Raw genomic sequence first — 21,654 nt, 5'->3', positions numbered from 1 at the left:
AATACAGACAACACACGACGTAGCTTTAGGTAGCAAAACACGAAGATATGCTCACCTTTAGCTGTTATTCTGATCAAAAGTCGTGTTCAATGGCATTAAAACGAGAAAAAACGCGGCTGAAGGTTAATCCAGAGGTTAATCCAATGTGTCTGTCTCTTTGAAAAAATTATTGATAATCCATAATTCAATTTTATGTAAAAATCGGAGAATAAAAAGTAGCTGCTAATGGTAGCCACCAGAGGTTAGCGTAGCATCCGGTTTTTCTACGCGTCACTCTCACTCCTTATTTGGTAACCTGTGTGTGAATGTGGAACTTTCCCCTCGATTCCATTGGCTCTAGCGGTTAAAAAGAGATGTCAATTATCAAAATCGAGCAAGGGGGGCCAGAGATAGGTCAAATCCACCCAAATGACCCCAGAAGTGGTTTCTTTTGGCTAAACCTCTCTAAAAAGGTGAAATGTCACTTGTTTTGCATCAATCTTGATACAGGGTACTTATTATATGTTGTACTTTGGATTCCTAAAGCTTTTAGTCTACTAACCCATCATCCAAGGGTAGTTTTCACTATCTGTAAAAAATAATTTTTGGACGGACACTATAATTTACAGTTTTTTACTATGTAAAATCTGAATTTTCTTTAAAATAAAAAACATCTATATTGATTCTGACTTTTCTACATCCAACTCACAGGTTTATCATTACTTTGAGAAAAAAGATTATTAATTTAACCCTTTTAGAAGGGAAGATATGGTCATTTGTTCTGGGAATGTCATTTTCGAGCCTGAGACCTGAAAAACAGGCTCGGGGCTTAACAGGTTAAGAAGTAATTCGTAACTAGTCAAATAGTAATACCTCACCTGACTGGCAGAGAACCAACTGCCCCCTCCCTAAATACACATGGTGGTATTTAAATACATAGGGTGGTATATAAATACACATGGTGATGATATATAAATATATAGTATATTAATGGTTTTTAATGGCATAAATGGCTTCTGTATTGAACAGGTGGGAAAGGTATAACCCCGTGAAGGAAGTTAAGAGGTACAAGGTGAGGAGGATGGTGTGTGTGTGTGTGTGTGTGTGTGTGTGTGTGTGTGTGTGTGTGTCAGATTTCAGTAGTTATCAGCCACACCAACCTAAAGCCCCTCCTCTTAGTGGGGTTTAAGTGTGCCCTGTGGTGCTCTGATGTTCCCACACACACACAGACACACTCCCCCACACTCCCCCACACACACACACACACACACACACACACACACACACACACACACACACACACACACACACACACACACACACACACACACACACACACACACACACACACACACACACACACACACACACACACACACACACACACACACACACACACACACACACACACACACACACACACACACACACACACACACACACACACACACACACACACCACACACACACACACACACACACACACTACCACACACACACACACACACCACACACACACACACACACACTTAGTGGGCAGATCTCAGATAAGGATTCTAAAACTCATGATAGTATTAATAACAATTTATAATAATATATATTTAAAATATATTGATAAAAGTTATATATGTATTAACATCTATCTATACAGGAGATATCACACACACCGTAATACAACATCCAACATGAGGAGCCAACTATGACAGTTAGACGAGTTTAAAATATTTAAAATGAAATAAAAATAATTAATTTTACAAAATCTATGCTTTTATTAATTTTAATTTAATTTCCATTTTTTCCTTCATACACAGTTTTAAATAGTTATCATAATAATATCACTAATAACAATGATTATACAAACTATTACTAGGAATGAAGTAATAAACCTAGAATGAAGTGGAATCAAACACTGCACACTATCCATATTACATATATCCTGTATATGTGACCATACTCAGGCTACTATACAAACACAGGGACTTCCAGTTGTGTATTAAACCACAACGACTGTGAATATTCAAGTGAAAGAGGGTCTTACAGCAGCCAGAAGTTGACCTCCAGTCCTCCAGGGTCACGTTGGCTTCCAGGCTGCAGGCCTTGGCGTAAGCCTCCAAAAAGTGGCAGTCGACCCCATCCACTGACGGGTATCTGCACAGAGTGTGTGTGCAGGCGCTGATGTACGGCTCTGGGTCGGTGTGCTCGTGACAGGCGGAGAAGGGAGGCTGCCTCATGAGATTACAGCTGTTCAGAGGGAAGAGTATTCCGTGTTACATTGGTTGATCTTGCAGAAACAACGCTGCTTATATGACATGACAAGACGAGGGTGTTCATGGCTCAGCTCTTACTGGTCGGTGCAGCGGTTGCAGTTGATGGCGCTGTCGACTGAGTCCTGGTATTGAATCTCACAGCTAGAGGGAGACAAAGATCACATTACATCTGAACCCTAATCCACATTATGACAAATAGGTCATATCAGTCGGACTGAGCGGTACCCAGGGAGGCTGATAGAGGACTTCTCTGCAGTCGGGGTGGTGGTCCAGCTGGAGTTGGAGGGGCTGCCACACAAACCCTCTACAGCTTCAGGAAGTCCTGGTGGATGTGAGGGTAGAATTAAAGCTGTCATTCAGAAATAAATATGTAATATTCAGTTTGGAAGTACTGTTCTGTACCTGTCACATGTGCGCTGTTGCCATCAAAGAAGAGAGTCATGTTGGAGGACGGGAACTTAGCAGTGACTCCAGTCTGGTCCTTGGAGAGCTCCACGCCGTGCATCAGCTGAGCTGTGCTGCTGAGCACCAGGGCTTCACCACCAACCTACACACACCCACACACACACACACACACACACACACACACACACACACACACACACACACACACACACACACACACACACACACACACACACACACACACACACACACACACACACACACACACACACACACACACACACACACACACACACACACACACACACACACACACACCACACACACACACACACACACACACACACACACACACACACACACACACACACACACACACACACACACACACACACACACACACACACACACACAGAGGGTTTGTGATACACCACCACAAAGTAACTCCTAGCAGGAAATGATCAGCATTGCTTGAGCAAACACCCCCATAACTACAACGTGCTAACGTACCCGGACTCTTCCTCCTTGCTCCAGATACATGGTCACACCTGGCAGCGACAGGATCAGGTGGTCCAGAAGAGGAACATCTGTACGCCGGCGCTCCCTGAAAGCGGCCATGAGGTTGAAGCTGGCGCTGCCTTCAGGCTCCATCAGACTGTAGGCACAGCGATCCTGGACAGAGTGCACTGCTCCGTGGAAACCGATCACCGTGGAGCCCGTCACCGTGCACACCACCGGGGCCTTAGGAACCTCAGCGCACCTGATGGACATTCAATTCAACATTCTATTCAAAGGTTTCATTGTCATATGACATTCTTCTGACCTGAGCTCCTCCAACGATGCAACATATATAATAAAAAAATAAAAATAAAAAGTAATGCAAAAAGTCTGTATACATGTAAATGGAATATGATATTGCTGCATTGGAGCTGTGCTCTCGGTGCTCTTCTTCAGATCCAGGTTGAACTGTTCCCACTAGGATTCAGAGGCATTCACCGTTGCTTTAGTGACAGTCAGTAATTCACTGCTGACTGTCACTAAAGCAACAGATGCAGATTTCCCCAGTGATTCATATTTTGTTCAGTTTTAATGTACAATGTTTGACGTTAACTGCCAAACGTTTCCCTGTATCATATGGATGATGTTAGCATAGCCAGTCTGAAGAAGCAATAACCAGATTAAGAGCCAACAAACTAAATTAAACTTATTTAAAATATATAACACATGATATGAACATTAGATGGTTACGGCGTTTTAATTATTCACCATAAATGCTTTGTATGAGTACATGTTGCTATCATTGAGTCATTTTCCGTTTTCTACCGGCGCTCTTTCAATAGGATTTCACTTGTGATCTGATATGAAAACTTGTGTAGCCTACAGTATGTAGTGATCACACCTGAAAGCTGGTATGAAAACAACAGGAGAACGGGTCGTGCTGCTCCTCAAAACGGGCCGTGAGAGCGAACGTATCTCTACGGCTCTAGTGATCTGACCCAGCCTCCACACAGATCTGGTTCTTGGTTCCAGTTCAGCAGTGCTCTGGTTCCTAACACCAACCAGTTTTGCTCATGGAAACAATGAAAGGACTGGTGAGCTATCGGGCACTAGCTCTGAACTGACCCTGGAACTGCTTTGGTGGAAAGGGGTAATAGAAATAGGAACAGATTCATCAATAACTGCAATAATCCTCAGGTGGATAATATCCTCACTCTCTCATGGAGGGTTCGATCACATGGGACACTTTATTCAAATCAGTCAGACCTTTATTCCTGATATAAAGAGCACATATTTACGTGTTGTCCGCTTGGCAAACCTCCTCGGGCCCACATGCAGTGACATTAGAGAGGACTGCAGACAGAGAACAGACTCCAGTAGAGCAGGGCCCTAAGTTGGGCATCTCTGAACCCGGCATTACAGCGCCACCTTGGAGGAGAATGGAGGTAATGATATTACACTTCAGTAACTACAGGCAGAATTTAAGATAGGGAAACAACAGACATGTTTTAATATCACATTTAACTTAGAGGATCCCTTTCTTTGGGAACCCCCAGACCAGCTTACCTGAGCCTCTGCATCCACTCAGGTCTCGAAGAGTAGATGTTCCTGCAGGAGGCTCCCAGGTATCCATCACTGTGCCACCGACTGTTGTAGAAATGTTCTAGTAAAGGATTAAACAGAATGTATTTGTATGCATATTATTTATTTAACAGGGACATTGCACACTAAGAACCATCTCTGTAAATGTGCCAGAGTTAGCCAAGAGGCTCTTTTACAGCTGTAGTCCCTGGACAGATGTTTGAACCTTAAAAACACATTTAAAATAACAAGTAAATACAATGAGTGAAAACAAAGGTAACCTCAACACTGTACACATGAATGAAAGTGTTCTATAGATGCCACTTCTGATATATTTCCTCCGATGTTAGGACATGAAGTAACAGTGAGAGCAGTGGTGAGCTCCTTCATTATTCCAGATTGATATTTCTAATGAACTCCTTTGTCCACTTGAGGGCAGGAAGGAGCAGAACCACCAGCCCCTGGTGCTGTGAGTCCAGCCTGCCCCCGTTAGCTCTGCATGCTAGCAGCTACATGTGTCACTGATAAGAACTCTCTTTGTCTTCAGACACATGATGCTGAGTGACTTCTGCTTCCTGAAACTCTAAGGCTGTGGATGACATTATTTCTGACACCTATCTCTGTTTAGAAGTGAAAATAAGAAGAGAGTTTTCAAAGGAGAGGCTTAGAGGAGCAAACAGACTGCACTTGATCTTCTCCATTCACCTATCCATGCTGAACTGAAAGCTGGTTCTGTATTCATATGAATGATGTCTGATAGTGATACAAAGGAATAATGGATCACACACAGCCTCAGTTCTCATTTCTCAGGGTGGTTAGGGTACAGAAGTCTTCTCAGGGATCAGTTCTCATTCAGAGTGAGTGTGAGGAAGGCTGGAAGACAGCAGCTTTCTAACAGAAAGCATTTAGGATATGAGTTTCCCTGGCACACAGAAACAAACAGGACAACATTGCATTGGTATCGGGACCTGACAAATGGTAACTCTAAACATCGGTGAGGCTGAAGGGTTAGGGTTAGGTAACAGCCTCATGTCATACTTACTAAACTATCAGAAAACGGATGGCCAGCAGCATGATGTGACCCGCAAGCAGCTTGCAAACCAAAATTGGAGAATTCCCAATCCATCTGAAAGCAGGAACAGAGAGAGAAATATTAGGAAATGCTTCCAACATTTTACAAATAAACTTTGATTTGAAGTTGTCTTTGCCACACAATGTCTTTGAAATGTTCATTTTGTACAAACAGCTGGACAGCCAGTCAGTGTGTAACAGGGATCGGATCAGGACTCACATTCTGTGTAGCACCAGTGAAGAACTTGAGATCAACGAGACCCTGTGCCTGGGTTTTGATGTTAACAAGAGAAGAGTGAGGGGGAAATGATCCAGGTTGTATACTGTATTTCACTTTGTCTGAAGCCACCCCGTCGTTGGTCACCACACAGTCAATGTCGTCCTCAGATGGGTCATTTTTTAAACAAACTTCAGTCTTATTGCCCATCTTCACCTGCAAAAACAAAAAAAGGAACTACAATATGAAGGCTTTCGCTCCAGAACAGCATCGTTTCATCTCCTCAAATGTCTGAGCTGCAAGGTGTGCTTTGAGCTACGGAGAAAAAGGATAGGATCAATTATGAGATCAAAACATTTCTCTCACTTTGGAAAAAACCTTTCTACAAGCCACTGTCCAACAAGTCTTTATGTCTCCTTTCATACAGAGACACATGTGGAATCAAAGAGACGCGTCCAGCTGCTCCAAACCACTTCCTGTTGGCTCTAGTAATGATCTGTCCCCACTCCATTGAACTGATCTGATCAGTGCCTGACCCCATAGACCCCATAGACCCCAGAGACCCCAGAGACCCCATAGACCGCATAGACCCCAGAGACCCCATAGACCCCAGAGACCCCATAGACCGCATAGACCCCATAGACCCCAGAGACCCCAGAGACCCCATAGACCGCATAGACCCCATAGACCCCAGAGACCTCCATAGACCCCATAGACCCCCATAGACCCCATAGACCCCCATAGATCCCATAGACCCCAGAGGGAAATGTTACGCTCACTTTCCAGCTCCGGACCAGACTCACAGTGATGCATTCTGGGACCAAGCCTGTCTCAGTGCGTCTGATATTGAATAATATGAGGGGAAACTTTTATAATACCCAAAATAACAGCTGGCACAAAAAGCACACACTTTAAACTTTGTGTGTAATACTCAATTCATTCTCTGCCTTTAGCAACATGTCATTATTCATTTGCTCCCATATTTACAGGCTGACACGCTGAAAGGTAACAAACCGCTTACATCTATATATAAATAAGATCAAGACAAACACACTAGGGACTGATTCTGAGGACTGTGAGTTAGTACATATTAAACAGTGAGTTAGTACATATTAAACAGTGAGTTAGTACATATTAAACAGTGAGTTAGTACATATTAAACAGTGAGTTAGTACATATTAAACAGTGAGTTAGTACATATTAAACAGTGAGTTAGTACATATTAAACAGTGAGTTATAACATATTAAACAGTGAGTTAGTACATATTAAACAGTGAGTTAGTACATATTAAACAGTGAGTTAGTACATATTAAACAGTGAGTTAGTACTATTAAAACAGTGAGTTAGTACTATTAAACAGTGAGTTAGTACATATTAAACAGTGAGTTAGTACATATTAAACAGTGAGTTAGTAACATATTAAACAGTGAGTTAGTACATATTAAACAGTGAGTTAGTACATATTAAACAGTGAGTTAGTACATATTAAACAGTGAGTTAGTACATATTAAACAGTGAGTTTAGTACATATTAAACATGTGAGTTAGTACATATTAAACAGTGAGTTAGTACATATTAAACAGTGAGTTAGTACATATAAACCGTGAGTTAGTACATATTAAACAGTGAGTTAGTACATATTAAACTGAGTTAGTGAGTTATAACATATTAAACAGTGAGTTAGTACATATTAAACAGTGAGTTAGTACATATTAAACAGTGAGTTAGTACATATTAAACAGTGAGTTAGTACATATTAAACAGTGAGTTAGTACATATTAAACAGTGAGTTAGTACATATTAAACAGTGAGTTAGTAACATATTAAACAGTGAGTTAGTACATATTAAACAGTGAGTTAGTACATATTAAACTGTGAGTTAGTACATATTAAACTGTGAGTTAGTACATATTAAACTGTGAGTTAGTACATATTAAACTGTGAGTTAGTACATATTAAACTGTGAGTTAGTACATATTAAACAGTGAGTTATAACATATTAAACAGTGAGTTAGTACATATTAAACAGTGAGTTATAACATATTAAACAGTGAGTTAGTACATATTAAACAGTGAGTTATAACATATTAAACAGTGAGTTAGTACATATTAAACAGTGAGTTAGTACATATTAAACAGTGAGTTAGTACATATTAAACAGTGAGTTATAACATATTAAACTGTGAGTTAGTACATATTAAACAGTGAGTTAGTACATATTAAACAGTGAGTTAGTACATATTAAACAGTGAGTTATAACATATTAAACAGTGAGTTATAACATATTAAACTATGAGTTAGTACATATTAAACTGTGAGTTAGTACATATTAAACTGTGAGTTAGTACATATTAAACTGTGAGTTAGTACATATTAAACAGTGAGTTAGTACATATTAAACAGTGAGTTAGTACATATTAAACAGTGAGTTAGTACATATTAAACAGTGAGTTATAACATATTAAACAGTGAGTTAGTACATATTAAACAGTGAGTTAGTACATATTAAACAGTGAGTTATAACATATTAAACTGTGAGTTAGTACATATTAAACTGTGAGTTAGTACATATTAAACAGTGAGTTATAACATATTAAACAGTGAGTTAGTACATATTAAACAGTGAGTTAGTACATATTAAACAGTGAGTTATAACATATTAAACAGTGAGTTAGTACATATTAAACTGTGAGTTAGTACATATTAAACAGTGAGTTATAACATATTAAACAGTGAGTTAGTACATATTAAACAGTGAGTTAGTACATATTAAACAGTGAGTTATAACATATTAAACAGTGAGTTAGTACATATTAAACAGTGAGTTAGTACATATTAAACTGTGAGTTAGTACATATTAAACTGTGAGTTAGTACATATTAAACAGTGAGTTAGTACATATTAAACAGTGAGTTAGTACATATTAAACAGTGAGTTAGTACATATTAAACAGTGAGTTAGTACATATTAAACAGTGAGTTAGTACATATTAAACAGTGAGTTAGTACATATTAAACTGTGAGTTAGTACATATTAAACTGTGAGTTAGTACATATTAAACAGTGAGTTAGTACATATTAAACAGTGAGTTAGTACATATTAAACAGTGAGTTAGTACATATTAAACAGTGAGTTAGTAACAATATTAAACAGTGAGTTAGTACATATTAAACAGTGAGTTAGTACATATTAAACTGTGAGTTAGTACATATTAAACTGTGAGTTAGTACATATTAAACAGTGAGTTAGTACATATTAAACAGTGAGTTAGTACATATTAAACAGTGAGTTAGTACATATTAAACAGTGAGTTATAACATATTAAACAGTGAGTTAGTACATATTAAACAGTGAGTTATAACATATTAAACAGTGAGTTAGTACATATTAAACAGTGAGTTAGTACAATAATTAAACAGTGAGTTAGTACATATTAAACAGTGAGTTATAACATATTCAAACAGTGAGGTTAGTACATATTAAAACAGTGAGTTATAACATATTAAACAGTGAGTTAGTACATATTAAACAGTGAGTTATAACATATTAAACAGTGAGTTATAACATATTAAACAGTGAGTTAGTACATATTAAACAGTGAGTTAGTACATATTAAACAGTGAGTTAGTACATATTAAACAGTGAGTTAGTACATATTAAACAGTGAGTTATAACATATTAAACAGTGAGTTAGTACATATTAAACAGTGAGTTAGTACATATTAAACTGTGAGTTAGTACATATTAAACAGTGAGTTAGTACATATTAAACAGTGAGTTAGTACATATTAAACAGTGAGTTATAACATATTAAACAGTGAGTTAGTACATATTAAACTGTGAGTTAGTACATATTAAACAGTGAGTTAGTACATATTAAACAGTGAGTTAGTACATATTAAACAGTGAGTTATAACATATTAACAGTGAGTTAGTACATATTAAACAGTGAGTTATAACATATTAAACAGTGAGTTAGTACATATTAAACAGTGAGTTAGTACATATTAAACAGTGAGTTATAACATATTAAACAGTGAGTTAGTACATATTAAACAGTGAGTTATAACATATTAAACAGTGAGTTAGTACATATTAAACAGTGAGTTAGTACATATTAAACTGTGAGTTAGTACATATTAAACAGTGAGTTAGTACATATTAAACTGTGAGTTAGTACATATTAAACAGTGAGTTAGTACATATTAACAGTGAGTTAGTACATATTAAACTGTGAGTTAGTACATATTAAACTGTGAGTTAGTACATATTAAAACTGTGAGTTAGTACATATTAAACAGTGAGTTAGTACATATTAAACAGTGAGTTAGTACATATTAAACTGTGAGTTAGTACATATTAAACTGTGAGTTAGTACATATTAAACAGTGAGTTAGTACATATTAAACAGTGAGTTAGTACATATTAAACAGTGAGTTATGTGTAATATCTGTAATATCTATACCTTATCTAAACCACAGATATACCTTTAATATGTGTAGTATGTGTAATATGTGTAGTATGTGTAGTACGTGTAGTACGTGTAGTACGTGTAATATGTGTAGTATGTGTAGTATGTGTGTTTTGGCAGAGCCAGAGAAATCTAAATCTGGCTCCAGTCCAGCAGGTGGAGACAGGGAGCCTAGGGTCTGTGCTTCCACTGAGGAGGTGGCTCAAAGGAAGAGTGTGCCACTCCTAGGTTGCGTTCGAATACCCCAAAAAAACAGCTCCTAAGTTCTAACCCTATCGTCTATTCCTTGACCTCGGAGTGGAACGTCACGGGGTTAAGGGAGAGTGGATAGGAGAATTCAAAAGGATTTAGGAGAAGAGACTGCGGTACTTTAGAGAATCCGACTGCACTTTCACTATCCGACGTGTTTATGATGCGCCAGCAGAGGTCATAAATGTGCGCCTGCTGCGGTGGGGAAACTATGGAAACTACAGTTTTCTATACAGCGGACTACAACAGGGATGTTTAATAAGAACGAGGGACTACTGTAAACTCATCTAGAGACTCTGCACCGTGCTCTGATGCTGTTGTTTTATGCTTTATGAACGGGGACAACAGAGAAACATATTCTTCATGACCAAAGTTGGAATTGAAATAAAAAAGGAAAGTGAAACTTATGCTCGTCACCCTCTCCCTCCGGTCCACATTAATACAAATGATCCCAATACGTATGATTGTGTGAACTATGAAAAGATCTTAAAATAAATACAAATGTATTTATTATAAACGTTAGTCCTTAACATCTATCACTGTGTATATCACCATTCAAACATCTTTTTAAAAGTTGAACAAACCCCACACAGCTTAGTAAAGACTGTGAAATGTTGACTTTATTTGATCATTTCAGTCAAAACTAACGTTCACATTTCCCCTTTTGATTATAATACTGATGAACGTTCAAAACAAAGCACTTTGGCAACTTACCACATACGTTTTGAACCGTAACTTTCATGATATCATTTCTCGTTCATAATCGATTGTTTCCGTGAACGACCGGACATTCCCTCGGCTTAAATGCCGCGGCCGCAAGGCATTGTGGGGCAGCATTTTCTCCTCTCATGTCGGTTAGGGAGGTCCAGTGGTTCCTAGGCTAAAGGAGGTTATAAAGGAAGTTTGAAACCTCCTTTCCTTTTAATTTAGAGAATTCGAACGGCACTTATCATGGCTGCCACTGAGGGACTTCCGGGTCATTTCACTCCGTTAGGAAGGTTCCTAAGCTAAATGGACTATTCGACCGCAACCCTAGTTAAGGAGCTTAATGCAACACACCTGGGAAGGCACACTCTCAGCAGAGAAGCAAACAATTCACTGGGAGAGGAGAAAGACTCAAGGATTCAACCAAAGACGCTGCTGGTGATATATTTTGTAAATGTATTTTTCTGTTGGAACCATGTTTTATTAAGATGAATTATTATTTCTAGTTTATGAAGTTAAGCTAAAACATAAAATGCTGGATTATAATTTACTTTGTTGAGATGCAATTATTTTTGTTTAAGTGTTAAGTTTAATTATAACTTGAGATGAAGTGAATGAAAGTATGTTTTGTGTTTAAGGTTTTCAACCTGAATGAAGCATCAGAAGGCTATCAAGAGGCTAAATGAAGCAGAAATAATTCTGCAATAACTCAAAATAAAGAGGAATGATGCAAATCTGAGTTGTCCCATGTGTCCTTTTGGAGGGAATCGGGCCATTTTCAAGTTTAGGCAGGAGTCAATCAGGAAGACAAGATCATAACTTGACAATGTGTAATATGTGTAGTACGTGTAGTACGTGTAGTATGTGTAATAATACCAGTCATCAACAGTCAGTGTGTGTGCTGGATGATCACAGGAAACACAGGCAGGGGTTCATTGTACTCACGTGTAACCATGTGTATGTTTTTCCATAGAAAGTGATGGGAACGTCGCTGATGTTGATGTTTCCACCAGGAGCATTCAGAGTGACCTCCTGAGAGGCAGAGAGCTCCATCTGGCTGGCAGCAACTGCAGGAGTTCCAGGAGAAACACATCCATCAAGAACAACCTGAACACTCATCGTTCCCTGAAGTCTCTCCTCTGACTTGAAGTGACACTCATCAGTGCAATGAGTGAATAATGATATACTTATGTATTCTGTAAAGCATGTGCTCCTTCAGGGTGAATGTATACAGGGTATCTGGGTTCTGTTTCATTCATAAATACAAGTGGTTGAAGGCTAACCCCCTCATTAACTGAAGCCATCAAAATGTTGAATAAGAGCTACCCGTTCACATTTATATTGATTTCATGGATGAGCTCATGTTTTAAAAGTCTATCATTCAAACATTATCTTTGTTTATTTGCACAAAGAAGACAGTAGAGTAGTGCGGGGCTATTACACACTCGCAGTGACTCTATGCACAGAGGACTTGACTTTGAAATGCATTCATAATGCCTTTCAAACACATGTTGTTTGTCACAGTGAAGCCTGCGATGCTGCTTACCTGCCAGCAGGAGGAGCAGCTTCATGACTCTGCACAGAGGAAGAGGCACAAACACCGGGTTAACGCACGATAACACACATTAACAGCGTACACAATGAAGGGTCCTCGGCAGGAAGTGGTTCATACACTTCCTGAAGATTCAAAACAATGTTCTCTAAACCCGTCAAATGCTCCCTGACTGATTCCCTGATGTCACCAGTTTAGTGATGCAAAGAGGCTGTGAGCAAAACTGAGACATTGAGATAAGAAGACGTACTGGTGGTTTTTAACTGAACACATATCTGGAAATCATTTCCCTCAGCTTCACTATTGTCATCCAATGAACACACTTTCACACGTTATGTAAAGAACGGGCCAACTCTGTCAGGGGCAGCACTGTGCACGAGTAACTTCAGGAGTAATGCCAATTCCACCGTGATGTGGAGATGTAACTTTCTTTCTGTGTCGTTAGCGTTAATAGTTATACAATCAGTGTGTTTCTGTTTCAATGCTTTACAAATGCACACACTTGTTACAAGAGCACACCATATTTATATCCTATTGATAATGCTCTCAAAGTGCTTCAGATGAATGAACACTTTTAGATTTATAAAATATAACAATCCACAAGTGATGTGTGACATCATGTTTCAGAGAGTTAGGCTGAAACCTTTAATCATGTATTCACAATAATCATATGGAGGTACCTACTTAAATCATTGTCTTACTCCTGCATGACATGTTTAAAGTGCATTTTGTTCACTTATTGAACCTAGCAATAAAGCCAACTGTTTGGTATATGTTCAAGGTCTCCTGTTATACTATTTTTAGGCATATATTATAGGTTTCAGAGATATAAAAAACATGTCTCTGAAGTGCTTTGCTCCAAAGCCCAAACAGATCATTGCAGCCTCATCCCCCTCTATTTCAGGCCTGTGACTAAAGAGCTGATTCTGGGTCAGTAGCTTCCAACGTACCCGAGCTGCTGCTGGCCACGCCCCTTTGTGAGTCTCCTGACACACCGGGGCACCTGGTCCTGGTCCTGGAGGTCTGGGGCAGCCGTTGCTTTGCTCAAGGTCCTTGTCCTGCAGGTGCAGCTCTGATGTGGCGCTGTGTCTCGCTCTGTCTGATTTTATACTGTTTCTGCTCGTCCAGCCTCTAAAGACTGACACAAACATTCCTGAAAACTTCTCAGTCTGGTTATTCATGTATTTAACATTGTTTCCTGTGTTTATCAGGCTTGTGTGTGTGTGTGTGTGTGTGTGTGTGTGTGTGTGTGTGTGTGTGTGTGTGTGTGTGTGTGTGTGTGTGTGTGTGTGTGTGTGTGTGTGTGTGTGTGTGTGTGTGTGTGTGTGAGAGAGACATCGCGTCTGATTCAAGCAGTTAATAAAATAATATCCAGCAGTTTGCAGAGCAGTCATTGGCTGAGATCAGTCCGGCCGTGCGCCACGACTCTTTGAAACATCCCTGTAGCTGGAAATACATCCACAGAGGAACCATCAGTGGACCCTCTGTTATAGCTCCTCCAGAGAGCCTCCTCTTTCCTCTCCTCTCTCCTCTCTCCTCTCTCCTCTCTCCTCTCTCAATCAATCAATCAATGTTTATTTATATAGCCCAATATCACAAATGTTACATTTGTCTCAGTGGACTTCACAGTTTGTACCGAATATCAGTATGACAATACGACACCCTCTGTCCTTAGACCCTCACATCGTACAAGGAAGAACTTCCAAAAAAGGAAAAACCCCACAGTTTAAAGGGGAACATGGGAGAAACCTCAGGGAGAGCAACAGAGGAGGGATCCCTCTCCCAGGACGGACAGACGTGCAATAGATGCCGTGTGTAAATTGAAGAGATAATACATTTTACAGCGTAGGATGATGAGAGTCAGGCAGGACCGCAGAGACAGGCCCAGCCACGGCTCGAAGTCCAGGACTCAAATCCAGAACTCAGGATAGAGGATCCAGGACACAGGACCGCGGCAACAGGATCAGCCTCGACTCAGGATCCCGGCGTAGATATAAGGCGCATTCACACCAAGTACTTTTCCCACAGTAGTTCATGAGAACTTTAGTTCATGAGAGTTCTTTTAGTTCTGATGAACTAAAGCAGATCGCGTTCACACCAAAATGAGTTCTTGGGGGTGGATTAGGCAAATGAGCCACTGACGTCACTTCTTCTTCTTCTGCTTTGGGTTTACTGGCAGGCCGCAAACAACTTCACGGCGAGTACAGTAGGTGGCGGTATGCACCTTAAAGTTGCAATTCGCCAAAAAACCGAGAGAAGAAGAAGAAAAACTTCTGCTTCCACTGGATGCTTCTGTTTACCTTCCGACCTCAGACACGGTATGGAGTTGACGTTTTGGTGCTCGTGTTATACAGTTTCGTAACTGAGTTATTTAAGCCAATAACTCAGCCACAAATAAAAATACAGATCGACCATTCAAATGCAATAGAAATGCTGAGTCGGAGGCGAAGGCGGTTAAGAAGCCTTAACAAAAGGATTGGACCACGAAAAGCACACGCTATGGACATGTTTCGCCGTAGGACAACTGGGCATGATGACCGTTATCACGCCCAAAGAACAGCAATGGTACGTTCATTAAATCACATTAATACTATCTAATGTAGGATTTATGGAGTTATGTAGGGCTAATTTGTGTCTTTGTATGTGTTCCAGATATGCGAATACTACGGAACGCGTCGTGTCCCGCGCTCTCTCTGGGTGAACAATAGAACATCGGCCTGGTGGGAGAAGGTGGTGCCAACGTACACCAATGTGCGGTGGATCAAAGTGGATCTTTTAAACTCCTCTGTATTCGCCTGGAAGCAACGTTGGGGAGACGCAACCTAAAAAAATCGCCACGGGGCAAGACACGCGTACAGCCCTTGAGGCATCTGAACAGCATGGAAATTGTAAATTGACAATAAAGCTGATCTTTTGTACAGTGCATTTGGTTCTCTCTTTTATTTACCACAGTCAACAGACACAATTACAATAGTGCAGACACACCTTAGTGCAAAGATTAAATGTCAGTATCAAAACAGTACTCATACTGTATATTTGTATATTAATATGAGTATATTATTATGTTAAATGTGTGTTAAAGACAATGGGATGAGGTTGAAAGCTCTTTAAAAAGCTTTTATATACCATCTTTACTGTGATAAATACAGCATACACACCTGAAGAACTACGTTACACACACACAGGTTAGTCTGTGTACCGCTGCACTGCTGCTGGTTTAAACAAAGACAGTCATGATGCTAGTGCCGTGCATGTAGGTTCTCTTTTATTTATCAGCAGCAGATCAATAAGTGTCAGTAGTATCAAAACAATATAATAACAGTGGCAATATATATATATATATATATATATATAATAACAATAGGTAGGCTCAGCAGCAGACACACCTTAGTGCAAAGTGAAGTGTCAGTATTAATAACAGTGGCATATATATATAATCACAATAATACAAAATGAACTGTCCCAGGTGTAGGCAATTTGGGGTGAAGTGTCTTGCCCAGGGACACAACGACATCCTGACTGCAGTGGGGTTTGAACCTGTCCTCCCCTGATCCGAACACCAACGCACCAGACCACTGCACCACACGCCTCCCAACAAGTCATTGTACAGTTTATCAACGACGACAAGTTTTTCTTCATTTTTGTATTGAAGGCCTGTTGGATTTAATCAGCTCGCTTAGCACTGCCAGAAGCCCAGCCTGAAAGGTATTTTGTTGCTCCAGCTCGATTCCTGGGCCTTGTGTGAATGCAGCAGCCGCTCGTCGTGCATCTCCTTGGCACGCAGGTCCTCATTCTCCTTGCTGACCATGGCACGGCGATCCATCGCCATGATGGTGTCAAGGAAGCTGTCATCGCGTGCCCACTTTCCTAAGGAGAAATAAGCAAGATACAAGATCAGTTTAATCGCAACAACGAGACAACATTGTCCAACATTGGACATGGTGCAGGCAGGGACAGTGTACAAAATGCAGGTGTAAAGTAGAAGATAAGATCGGATCAAATAATATCAAATAAAAAATAAATATCAAAGTGCCCTTATTTATTGTTTTGTGCTTAATGTATGCTTGAACTTTGTTTTATAGGGATTAGTGGACATCAGTTAGATGTGTAACCTTCTTTCAAGGCCGGAGTAGTTACAGTGTAAGTGGATTGACATCTAACATAACATGGCTGAGTACAATTATAACAATCAATAAAAAAAAGGAAAAATAAATTGAATTTCAATTACATTTCTACTTAAATGTGCAAAAATATTAGAACATCAGTCTTTGTGGCATGCAGGTAATCAACTGTTTAAGCTTGTACCATTAACATGTAGAATGAATGTTGCAAATGACTTGAAATTATAGCAACTAGCAGCGACGTGCAGTCAGTGGAGGCAGGGGAGGCAGAGCCTCACCTGTCATACTCCAATGTAACGGAAAAACAACTAAAGAAAAACGAAATAGTAATAATAATAAAATGTCTCCACTGATCTGTGTTGGAAGTGTGATTTATGTATGATTCTAATTGCTTTTTATAGTCAAAATCAGCAAATTTGCCGAGCTCCGCTACGGGAGCGATGACAAGTGAGGCAGGGGCGTGCTCTGCCTCTCGTAAGCCCACAGTAACTTGCTGGAGCGCGGGCACTAATTTAGCTACTGTAATTCTACGCAGAGATGGTAGACGTAACAACAAACTAGACTTTTGAAACTACAGGAAGATAAGGAGGACTTTTACAAAAAAGTAATAGAGATTGTTGTCCAGAAGGATAGCATGGACTTATATTCATCTTCAAGTCAAGGTAAGACCACATTTGTAATGAAAATGGGATCTTACTAAGAAAGAACAATCCAATATTTAGATTTTGGGTATCCTTTTGTTGAACGGTCTGTTTAAAATGAATCGAAGCATCAGACTAAAAAAGCTTTTGAAAATAACCGAATATTTCGATTAAGGTCAAAATATAATATTTGTAAATCTGACTCAGTGAGTCAGTGCCTCACCAGCCATGAACCTCACCGCACGTCACTGGCAACTAGGTAGCATTATGTCCAGCTAGCATGCTAATTGCTAACGTTATATTATCGTTTTATCCCGGAGGGGAAAACTAGTTTCTAATCCTGAGAGAAACACCTCGCCTGAAACACAGGATTAGTGCCATGAGTTAGTGAAGCAAATTACAGAACATTGCACACTTATTCACAAGTCAAAACGTGTTCATAGCAGCTGAGAATAGCTAGCTAGCTAGATGTTGTTAGCCAGCTTGGACCTATTATAGCAAGTTCTAGCATGGCTAGCTCGATCTACTGAGCAAATAAAAGTACATCTAAGACCAGTATTGTGCAGATTAAAACAGTGCAGTGCATGTATTTTATTTTACCTTCGTAGTCGTCCCGACATGACTTTGCCAGGTCTGCTAACTTTGCTGAGCCACGGAAACTGCATTCAGTAGAAGCTTCTGAATGCGGCGCTTCGCGTCCTCCGAGTAAATCGCCAGAAGCGCAGACACATCCTCATCACTCCACCGCTCCAATTGATTTATTTAGTGTTGCTATAATAACTGCTTTCACAAAAGGAATGTCTTCGGGTGCGCTGGCCGAAGCGAGCAAATACAATGGCCGCTTACAACAACAAATTCAGAGTCAAACGGGCGTGGTTTGCATTCCACACAGCCAATCAGACGTACGAACTACTTTCTCCCACGACAGTCCCTGCTCTCTAGCAGGGACTGAAAAGCGGGTTGGACAAACTAATTTGAGCTACTTTAGTTCCTGGGGCTTTTTGGTGTGAACGCAAATATATCGTAGTTCTGATGAACTATTGTGGGAAAAGTACACCAAAGTACTCCGGTGTGAACGCACCTATTGACACCAAAAAGTCCCTTTCTATCAGCTGTGCACCGTTATGGTGTAAATATAACCTATCTACCAATTGGATCAAATATAAAAGTCAGCCGAATTAGTATTGATACTGGAAGGAGACGTATTGTGTGAAGAGAAATTGAAGATGTTGTTTAATTGCTGATATATTTATGATCCACGTCACGTATTCAGTTTCGGCGGCACTTCTTCCAGTTTGTCCAGAAGTCTTCTAATCAGGGCTCTATAAATAAAGAACTACGGCAGATGTGTAATATTTAATGCAGCCGAACCGTGTATTACAATGCCGTTATGTGATGACTTTTAAAAAGAAAAGCAAGCACACTCGGAATAAAGTATTATTTAATTTTTTTAATTGTTTTCGGATTTCACATCGCATAAACACCATAACCCAACGTGCTAAACCATCCAATCACCGAGCTGAGGATCTTGCCTACGTGTGTTTCCGGTATTGTTTATGACGGATGTATTTTGTTATACACACATTCCTTCACATTTACATTTTAATTTACTTTAAAGTGGACCTCTCATGCTATATTTGAATAATATAGTGTAGGACCATACCTATATAAGGCATATTTATACTTTCTTTTTTTCAAAATACCAAACAGATCATGCATTTTAGCCATGACTCATTTTGCTCAATTTGCACTTTTTTTACCCCTGTTTTCGCAAGGGCAGATTCAGTGAGAACAGCACCACCTACAGGCCTGGCATATGTACTACAGCGTCTCCAGCGCTTTCGAACGGCAATGGCGTGGCTGTCTCCTCCTGATTGGTGGAGTTGGCCCAATAGCCGTAGCGCCACCGTCCTGACGTCAGGACAGTGTTCAAATCTGGATCAGTTTTTATCAGATCCGTTGCAGCCCCTTTTTTAGAGATTTGGGTATGGAGGAAAATAGAGAGGGTTGTGTTTTCTGACACTTGGTGAGTTCCCTGGAACACCGGGGACACATATTCATGTAGAAAAGACGTACTAAAGTGCATTTTGCATGATAGGTCCCCTTTAAACAACTTGCACCTTGGTTTGACTTGCACTCGCTCATAGACATTTACATATACAGTAATCCCCTAAATTGTGACCTTGCACTTCCACAGATTTCCTTTACCAGTCCACCTTATATTTACGAGAGACACATCAAACAATTTTTCCTGGGAATATTTGGAATAAACATCCATTGTCTCAAAGGGTAAAAAAAGGAGTGTGGGAGTGTGAGGGATGATACTGTTCAATGACATCAACACAAAAGGAGAATATACGTTTACACCCACAGCCGGTTATCTCATATTATCTTACAAGAAGATCTGAAATGGAAAACCAGAAGTGTAATGTGTCGGGGAGAGGCAGAGGAGGACAGCATTAACACACTTTGTGTCCGTTTCCTCCACTTTATCGAAATACACAGAGAAAAGTCTGATAAATGTTACAGAACACCGGAGACACATATTCATGTATAAAAGACGTACAAAAGTGCATTTTGCATGATAGGTCCCCTTTAAAGTATTTCGTGAGGCCTTCTAAAATGTTTTTAAATATAACTAGGGTTCTAGTTGAAGAGTTTGTAAATGAACATGAACCCAAGCTGTTGCCTGGCAACGCAATCGCACGTAATACATTAATGTAGACTTTGTTTCTGCTAAAAGAGGTGTCGACCAGCTGGGGCAACAAGAAAATCGGCGAAATCGAGTGTGACTATTAAAAATTAAATAATTATTATATTAATATTGACAATAACAACCGACCGTCGTGGTAGAGCATTTGCTTGGCACTTCCGGGTATTTCTCAACTGGTTGGGCCATGTTAACAATACCGTGTAACTGTCACGTTTGAAGGGACGAAATCGTGACATCTTCACGTCTCCCAGCATGGTAGATCGTCACATGTTCACGTCTTGCCGTGATACCGGGTTGAATTATACATAAACAAATGCAACAGATGCAAAATCCAGATGAATGAAACGTCAAAAGGCCTTGAAATGTTTCTTTATATTTAAACCAGTGTCAAAGCAAAAGGAAACAATGTTTTTAAAGTAATACATTCATGTTTTTAACCTTATAAAGAGTTGTGTTTTCAAGTGATATAGGAAGCAACAATAGTAACATAGGAGGTCTGACTGTTTCTGGTTTTGAACATTTCTTAACATACAGCCATCAAGTGGTGTCCTTTTTCTCAACCATGGCTGAAAAAAATGTTAACTGGTCAAATATGCAGTCTTGATCAACAAACCCAGTCTCACGGCATGAGGAAACATATCACCTTTTTAACTCAGTTCCTTGTATGTCACTAGGGTTGATGTCTTGGCACTTCCTTAACTGTGAAACAATTGATTTATTTGGATCAGTTAGTATCAGTTGAAGTAATCCAATCTCTATTTCCTTTTATGTTGAAGTGTCTGAAACCAGAAACCTCCCAGACCCTGACAGATACTCTTCACCCTTTTGCATTTCTTTACAGAAGGTCAAGCAGTAATATCAGCGGTTTGAACAGTGAGATGTGTCCTGATGATCAATCGGTAGGTTTCACTCTGACCTCTGGGTTGACTGTTAAAAGAATGGTTCGCTGTTTATAAGGTAAAACATAGTGAACTAGGGGTGGTACATTTCAAGATATTAAAGCTTTGATTGTGCTACAGTCAGAATAAATCAGATCAGACAGATGTTTAATAAAAAGCTTGTAAATCACTTTTAAAAGCGCTTATTTCCACACACTTTTACGCTTGTTATTGACCTATTTTCTGTATTTTCGCTCAACGAGGAGCCTAGAGTTGCCGTACGGAGTTGTCCAATATGGCGGACC

General features: G+C 39.7%; 1 protein-coding gene and 1 long non-coding RNA gene across 3 annotated transcripts; one reads left to right on the top strand and one right to left on the bottom strand.

The window, feature by feature from the left end:
* Positions 1 to 1,548: 1,548 nt before the first annotated feature.
* Positions 1,549 to 13,415, bottom strand: LOC117484589 (kielin/chordin-like protein). 2 transcript variants are annotated; one of them, XM_034133022.1, is made up of 11 exons: positions 12,991 to 13,415; positions 12,390 to 12,511; positions 6,022 to 6,234; positions 5,773 to 5,856; positions 4,716 to 4,812; positions 4,448 to 4,577; positions 3,162 to 3,411; positions 2,649 to 2,793; positions 2,472 to 2,568; positions 2,325 to 2,387; positions 1,549 to 2,220 (listed from the first exon to the last, which is right to left on the bottom strand). In XM_034133022.1, exons 1-11 carry the CDS (start codon positions 13,013 to 13,015, stop codon positions 1,905 to 1,907), a joined length of 1,542 nt encoding a protein of 513 aa, XP_033988913.1. In that variant the 5' UTR covers positions 13,016 to 13,415; the 3' UTR covers positions 1,549 to 1,904. The 2 variants fall into 2 exon arrangements, with proteins under 2 accessions (XP_033988913.1, XP_033988912.1); XM_034133021.1 differs by lacking the exon at positions 12,991 to 13,415 and having other exon boundaries at positions 12,390 to 12,766.
* Positions 10,632 to 12,557, top strand: LOC117484591. The gene is made up of 3 exons (XR_004556158.1): positions 10,632 to 10,718; positions 11,776 to 11,882; positions 12,418 to 12,557. It is a non-coding gene; the product is annotated as an uncharacterized LOC117484591 (long non-coding RNA).
* Positions 13,416 to 21,654: the final 8,239 nt, after the last annotated feature.

Source organism: Trematomus bernacchii, unplaced genomic scaffold (assembly GCF_902827165.1).
Source record: "Trematomus bernacchii unplaced genomic scaffold, fTreBer1.1, whole genome shotgun sequence".
Taxonomy (NCBI): domain Eukaryota; kingdom Metazoa; phylum Chordata; class Actinopteri; order Perciformes; family Nototheniidae; genus Trematomus; species Trematomus bernacchii.
Note: the sequence above shows the minus strand (reverse complement) of the source record. Positions and strands in the feature narration are given on the sequence as shown.